This window comes from Talpa europaea, assembly GCF_964194135.1.
Source record: "Talpa europaea genome assembly, chromosome: 12".
Lineage (NCBI taxonomy): Eukaryota > Metazoa > Chordata > Mammalia > Eulipotyphla > Talpidae > Talpa > Talpa europaea.
Genome location: NC_140079.1, coordinates 32,912,786 through 32,920,409, shown reverse-complemented (window position 1 = coordinate 32,920,409; position 7,624 = coordinate 32,912,786). Strand labels below are relative to the sequence as shown.

The 7,624-nt window shown below is 37.9% G+C and overlaps 1 protein-coding gene across 1 annotated transcript; it reads right to left on the bottom strand.

Annotated features, from left to right (window-relative positions):
• Positions 1-6,740: 6,740 nt before the first annotated feature.
• On the bottom strand, positions 6,741-7,407 carry LOC311181473 (putative methyl-CpG-binding domain protein 3-like 3; the record flags this gene model as incomplete). Its single annotated transcript, XM_084249942.1, has 1 exon — positions 6,741-7,407. One exon carries the CDS (start codon positions 7,405-7,407, stop codon positions 6,850-6,852), a length of 558 nt encoding a protein of 185 aa, XP_084106068.1. The 3' UTR covers positions 6,741-6,849.
• Between the last annotated feature and the right edge of the window lie 217 nt (positions 7,408-7,624).

Sequence of the window (7,624 nt, the reverse complement as noted above, 5' to 3'; positions counted from 1 at the left end):
GACACTGTGCTAATGAAATAAACTAGTTATGGAAGGACAGATACTGTATAATTCCACTTATATGAGATAGTTACAGTAATCAAAATCATAAAGACAGAAAGGAGAATGGTGGCTGCCAGGGACATGAAGGGTATAAGGAAAGGGTTATTGTTTAATGGGTACAGGTGGCAGTTTTATAATATGAAAGAATTGTGGGGACAGATATGGTAATGGTCATAATATTATGGCTATAGTTCACATCACTGAACTGTTACTTAAAAATGATCAAGATGGTAAATTTTGTTTTATGTGTATTTTACCACACACACAAACGATTGCAGTAAGCTAAATTCTTATTTTTTGATGCTTAAATATTTATTATCCTAAAAAGGACCTCATTCAAAATTGAAGGATTGATTTGGTCAAATCATGGCTGTTCTAATATTGATCTAGTATTATCAGAAAGGTGTTATGCAAGAATTTTTTGTCTGTTAGATAAATTACATATGGCAATTATATCAATTTTTTCAATATACATAAGAACAAATACAAAGTGTGCGTATATGTGTGTATATATATACACACACACACACACACACACACACACACAAAAGATTTGCAAGTAGCCCATTGTTTATGACAGTTCTCCTAACACATAATCTAGAAGCAAGACCATTAAACTGAAAGGTTGAAGATGTATTTTAGTTTTCATTCATACTGCTACTTAATGTGACCTTGGAGAAAGAGTTTAACATTTTTAGGTTTCAGTTTCATTATTTGCAAAATAAACACACTGCGCAATGAACTCCAAAGGCACTTTCCGTTTCATAGTTCTATGAATTATATTGTAAAGGACAACATAGCAACAACATACACATTTTTTTCAAGTGCACATGGGACATTTTCCAGCATATACCATAAGTTCAATCACAAATTAATATATTTTAAAGATGGGTATCATACAGGGCTCCTAAAAACAACAACAAAAACAACCATAAAAGCCCTTTACTGCACACAAGGATTAACATCAATTTTACTTAGTGTGATTTATTAAAATCTAATATTAATAAATGTCATCCATTACTTTCACAGTAGCAATGGTTCTGACATGTTTTATCATATGAAAATAAAGTCCATAAATTTTGCCTAAATTAAAAACTTCTGGGGCCTCCCTGTTGGCGCAGGGGTTAAAGACACAGTATTATCAAGCTATTGCCAATCACTGCAGCACAAGTTCAACCCCAGCTGGTGAGGGAGCTACCCACATGGTGCAGCAGACCTCTCCTGTCTGGCCCACTGCTCCCCTCAGCAGTGTATTTTAGTCAGTCTGCCTGTTCTGTTCCCCGCTCTGTGTCTGGTGAATCCTCTCACCCTCCCATACCTGTGCACCTGGCCTGTACCCCAGTTCTTATATGCATAAATAAATAAATCTTAAAAAATTCTGAACTGTTACTTGTAAAATGCTAAAAGTATAAGTTTATATACATCAAAACCCTGAAATATTTAAACATGTAACACACAGCTACTGTACATTATGTTTAGAGAGACAAAGATCAACCAGAAAAGCTGTCTAAAAGAGGTCATAGAAAAATGAAAGTAAAACCTATTTATTTTATTCAATTTGTTACTTTCTGTTTTGATTTTTCAAATTATTTGAGAGTGTAAGATAAAGCTATTTTTTCCTTATGTCTATTGATGAGTTTTAAAACTTGGTATTTTTAAGATTAGGGAGAAAGTGCTTTATGGTGGAAGTATGACTTTTTCCCTTTCTCTTCAAATTGCTTTAATTATTGGAGGCATGGGGGTGGCATGGAGATATAGGTTAAGTCCTTCTGTCTGAGTAAGTTAGACTGGAGTTTAAATCTTAAAAGATTCTACCTCACAGATAGCTTACAATCTTGTATAATTTATTTGAATATCAGTTTCCTCATATGTAAAACATGGGAACTCTTAGTATCTCAGAAAATTGTGAGGATTATGCCATAACTTTTAATATTCTCATAATATTTTATTATATAAAATAATACATATGATATATAATACACATACAATTTATTTAACCAATCTTCTCTTCAGCCAGCCAGCAATATTATTTATTGATCACCTACTCTTTGCTAGAATTGGGGCATAGCAATAAACAAGAGGAAATTGTCATTCCTAGGAGAACTTACATTGCAGGGAGAGAGAGAGAAAGTAAATATGTTCAATAAATACACAGGTAAGGATATTGACTTGACAGCATCCTAACCTTCACCCTTCATTACATGAGAAGCAGGAAGCAAATCTATGCAGGAAGACTGGGTAAAATTTTTTAAATAAAAAAAAAAGAAAAATAATTTGATCAAAGGGACCAATAAAACTGGTTGAGACATATCCACAGTCAATTAAAAGGGGTTAAAAAACTCCAGTTTGAAAGCTATATCTGGGCACAGCAGGCCCCTCCTGTCTCACCACTGCTTCTGTTAGCAGTGTATTTCAATAAATCCACCTGCTCTGTTCTCAAAAATAAATAAGTAAATAAAAGTTTTATATGGGGGAGGAATCACCATCAGGTCTTGGTCTATAGTTGTGATGGTTGTCTGGAGTTAAGAAAAAGGAATGCAGACTAAATTTATAAATGAGTCATGTATATCACTATTAAATTATGAATAGTAAAAAAATTGACAATATCTTCCAGTATTTAAAATTATCTGATGCAGAAATAAGTCAATCACAGAACTGAGGAATAATAAATTTCCATATATTTCAAGAATGTGATAAACTGTGTCAAACATTGCTGGAGGGTCAAGTAAATTGAGAATAAAGAATATGATTTACCAGATAAAATCACTGGTGACTTTGATAAGTGGAACAATAAATAAAAGACTGGGATGAGTTGAGGAAGTAAGAAAAGTCAGACAGTGAGTACAGTAACAATTCTTTGGAGAGCTATGAGGGAGCAGAGATATGGGGTGGTAGTTGCTGGGCAGAGTTTTTTTTTAATATGGGAGGAATTAAGGCACATAAGATGTTGTTTGGTCTGATCCAGCAGTGAGGGAGAAAAGAAAGGCTAGTGAGCAAGAGAGGAATGAAATGAAGATTAAGTATTTTGAGTAGGTTTAAGAAAACAATTCAGAGAAGGTAGAGAGAGTTCTTGGCCTTAGGTTTGAAAAAAACAAAAAAAGCACTGATTTTATAAGGTTACTATGAGGCTCCAAGTATATGAACCAATATGAAAACATTTCCTATATTGTGAGAAATTAAAAAAAGATTATCAAACCCTGCCCAGGTAATAATGGAACTTTCTATATCCAGGTTCTACTTGCAGGTTCAGAGATAAAAGACCTTTTTTTTTTAAATCTAAAATTAATGATAGCTTTCCCAATAATAGATAATGATTCCACTGATCTCCTTTTAGGCTTGATTAAAAAAAGCCCACAAAATAAGTGAATCCTCAGTTTCACTTACTTTAAAAGTTGGAAAAAAAGTATTTAATTTGCTGGGACTAGAACCTCTACTTCCTATTTTTGTTTCCCCTATTAAGTTTTAGACACATAAATGTGTCTTGTGATATTGACTACTTTTGTAATTTCTCTTTTCCTTTTTCCTTGTGGTCCTTTAAGGAGAGAGAAGAGAAAACAGCCACTAACCTATGCCCTTAGTGCAAATCAAAGCCACAATGAGCTACCACCTCACACCTGTGATAACAGCCCATATCATAAAGACCAGAAACAAGAAGTGTTGGTGAGGATATAGAGAAAAAGGAACTCTTTCCAACTGTTGGTGGGGGTGTAGACTGGTCCAGCCCCTATGGAATAGTGCCCAGCTATTAAAAAAAAAGGAAAAATGCTCACCAATCCCAACAACATGGATGGAACTTAAAGGGATTACATTAAGGGAGATAAATCAGGAGAAAGACAAATACCATAATCTGTCATTGGTATGTGGAATATAGAGCAAGAAAACAGAGCCAATCACTATTAAATTATGGATAGTAAAAAACTTGACACTATCTTCAGTATTCAAAATTATCTTATACAGAAATAAGTCAATCACAGAACCAAATAAATAACAAACCCTAGACATCTGACTGCAGAATGGAAGCTACCAAAGAGGGAGAAAGCAGTGGGAGAGCAAAGTGTAGAGGGGCTTGGTGAAGGACTCTGGGTGTCAGGTGATCCACCTGAAGGTGATGCCCTGTACCTCTAAATCATATACAGTATTATAAACTAATCTTGCTTACACCAAAAAAAAAAAGCCCCCAAAACCCCGTACCAATTGTTTCCCCTTCAATATCGTTAAACAATTAAAAGACCAAAAACCATTTCATGGGTGAACAAAAGTCCAGAAAAAAAACGTTAGGTAGATTAAGGAGTATTTTTTTCCCAGTGTGAATTTTATTTTATTTTTTTAATATTAATTTTTTTACATCATTGTTCATTTTTAAACAATATTTGCTGCCCCCCACCCCCTCAGGTGTAGACCCCACAGAGTTCTTACTGGACTTAAAGGCTTCTGAAGTTTTGTCTAGGCGAGGTGCTCGGAGTGGGAACTGTCGGTGCAGCCTGAGGAGAGAGCGTTTTCAACCCTATCAATGGAAGTTCGAGGACATTGAGAAGGAGTGTCTTGGAGGGGTTAACTGGACTCCAAAGTGTAAGTGAGAGGCTGGAGACCCAGTGGTCATTCGGAGAGACAAAATGTCCTTGACCCGAGGGGAGCCAGGGCGCAGGCCTCCAGGCATTGGGACTTCCGGGCCTGAAACGCCACAGGCACAGGCCAGTAGCCTCAGAGGTGAGCCACGGGGAGGGGGGAGGGGACACGAGTCTCCTCACCTGCCAATGGTCGCCGACCAGGCCTCCGCGTTTCTCTGGAACATGGCAGACGGAAATGACGGAAACGACGGAAACGGCGGGAATCTAGTCCACGTGCCTCTCCCGGCTCAGCTCCCTTATCTCCGCCCCTAGGCCCCGCCCCTCATGTCCGCGTTCCAGGACCCTTGTTCTCTGGGGGTGGAGGGATCCAAAATCAGAAAACAGACGACCTTTTAGAGATGAGCACTCACTGTGACTATCAATGACTTTGAAGCAAAGGGTTTTTTTGTAAATGAAACTAAAGTGATTTTCTGTGAAGTTGGCCTCAAAATATTATAAAATCCAGCCACATCAACCAAAGACTTTATAGAGATGTTGGAGAAATACAGTGACATCTTTTACTGTTATGTTGGTGCTGGACTTTCGTATATGACATTTATTATACTGAGGCAGTTTCGTCATTTCAGGTTTAGGGCATAAAGGTTCTTCAAGCCATCAGAAGAGCTAGGTACAGGGGTGGCATAGCCATTGATTTCCATCCCATCACTTACCATAGGAACCCCTTTTTAAAATATGTGTCCCTTAAGTTTGGGGTCCCTGGGTACCCTTCAGCCGCCTGCTAACACTTCATGATCTAGTGGATCTAGTGAAACAATCTCTCCTCTGACTTCTGTAACATTGTTGTTGCACTCCAATTGGGCTACTCTCCACTGGAAAGTCAGTCAAGAGAGAGAAAAGATGAAGGGTGGAAAGCTAGGTATATTCAAGAGCCAATATCCTGAGGAAAGGAGAGGGTTGAACAATTGTCCTAAGATTCCATTTCAATTTCAGGGTCAGGTAGAGGGATATTTAAAGAGAGTGAGGAATGTAGTCTCTGCAGGTTCACAGAAAATCAGCTTTTCCATCATGGTATCTTCAGGCCATAGAGCATTTATCTAAACAGGGCTGAGTGCTGTTTTGGGGGACTGGTTTGGGGTATTTTTGGGGGGGAGCTTGGAGCTGGTTTGAGTCTGGGTCATCATGATCTTATGAACATTTGCCTTTACTGACCATCTGTTAGCAAAACCTGTTTATTTTTGTTTTGAGCAAGTTAGAGAATGGACATTTAACATAGTTCATTATGTCTTAGGGGGTAGCTAATTGGGTAACTGGAAAAAAACAAGTGAAAAGGCAAAGTGTGTTATGGACAAAGCAGCAATTTACTAACAAAAGAAGGTTATAGACTGCTAGTGGCAATGGCCTGCAGTTTCAACCTATGGGGGTTTCCAGGAGGAACCTCCCTTTCAACATGACCTTTAGTCCATGAATTTTTTCCTCATTACAAATAGAATTACAGTGTTTACTGAATAAACTGTGTAAAAATAAAATGGTTTACTGAAAAATTATGATGTACCTTATGCTGACAGGACAAGTTTCCTGGACTCAGGACATGGTATCAAAACAAGGTCAATGTGCCTGCTGCCGAAGCTCCCAGGGTACAATGTTCCCTGTGACATTTTCTCTCTGAAGAAGATAAGGTGAAATCTATTTTCAATCATCACCTAGGAAATTTTTAGGTAACAGATAAGGATGTAACAGCACAATTGTTGTACAAATTCTATAAAATGTTATGTTTGAATGACCAGAAGAAAATGAAAAAGATGAAAATTATGTTATAATTAAAAAAGATTGAATAAAAATAAGATTTTTTATGGAATAAACTTAACATTTTAAAAATAAGTTCTTTTGAAAAGTATCTTTTCCTTGAGTGCAAATAGAAGACATTATAACAAAAAACATTAAACAGTCCCTCAAGATGAAATACCTCTGTAGAATTTAATATAAAAGTGAATAAACAGCATGGTAAACAGAAATTGAGTTGTCCAATGAAAAGTGAAGATCACCTTGTTTGTCACATGAAACCCAACCTCACATCATGAAACCATCACACTTTTCTTTGTGTTAATAAAATACAATTTTAATACAACAAAATATCAGTCCAGAGATAGAAAAAGACCCAAGTAAAATTAGGCTGGCTTAAGGTGAGCCACTTCCCAAGGGTCACACCATTGAACTTCTTCAGCATGACTTTCTTTTCCTATTAGTGCTCAGAAGATCCTTGACTCCCGGCTCTCTCTGCCTCCTTGGCAAGTCTGTCTGCCATCAAGGCCACAGCCAGTCTCTCCCTTGCTTTTTTCACTACTAGAGACTGTATGCGAATATCTCCAGCTGTTACTGGTTGTCCATAGTAGGGCTGTGGGAGAGAGAGACCCACTCCTGGGAGAATCTCTGCCCAGTATAAAGACTGTGCCGTGGTGGGCTCAGGACTGGTGTGTACAGATCCAGGATTACGACTGCCCAGGAACTCATGAACATTTTTAAAGGTATTTGTGAAATCCAAAGGACTTAAAAGTTCTCCTTCACTGCCACAGGCCTGGAGTCCCTGCAGTCTCCTGTACGCAGAGATTTGCTGGGGCTTCTTCAAGGTCTCCTCACTTGTATCGCACCTGACCTCATTGCCAGGGTGGGAAGTTATCCTTGTGACTTGCTTCTTGAAAATACAACTGGTGAGTCTTACAGGAAATGCAGACCTTTCACGAGGTTTCCGCTTAGCCTTGGCTAAATGGACTTGTCTTTTCTTCTCTAAAGTCTGGGGCATCATAGGTCTTTTGAGTCTCCCCTTTGAAAACAAGGAGAGATGAGAAATTTGAATAAAGGAGTAAAGATTGTCAACTATGGAGAATGTCATCAGTTCACCTGGATCTGCCAACCATCCACATACTTCCAGCAGGCATAGGTCTTAAATTTGTACTATGCCTCACAATCATCTGCAGAATCTTAAAACTCAGGTTTCTGGACCTCAACACATGTAGCCC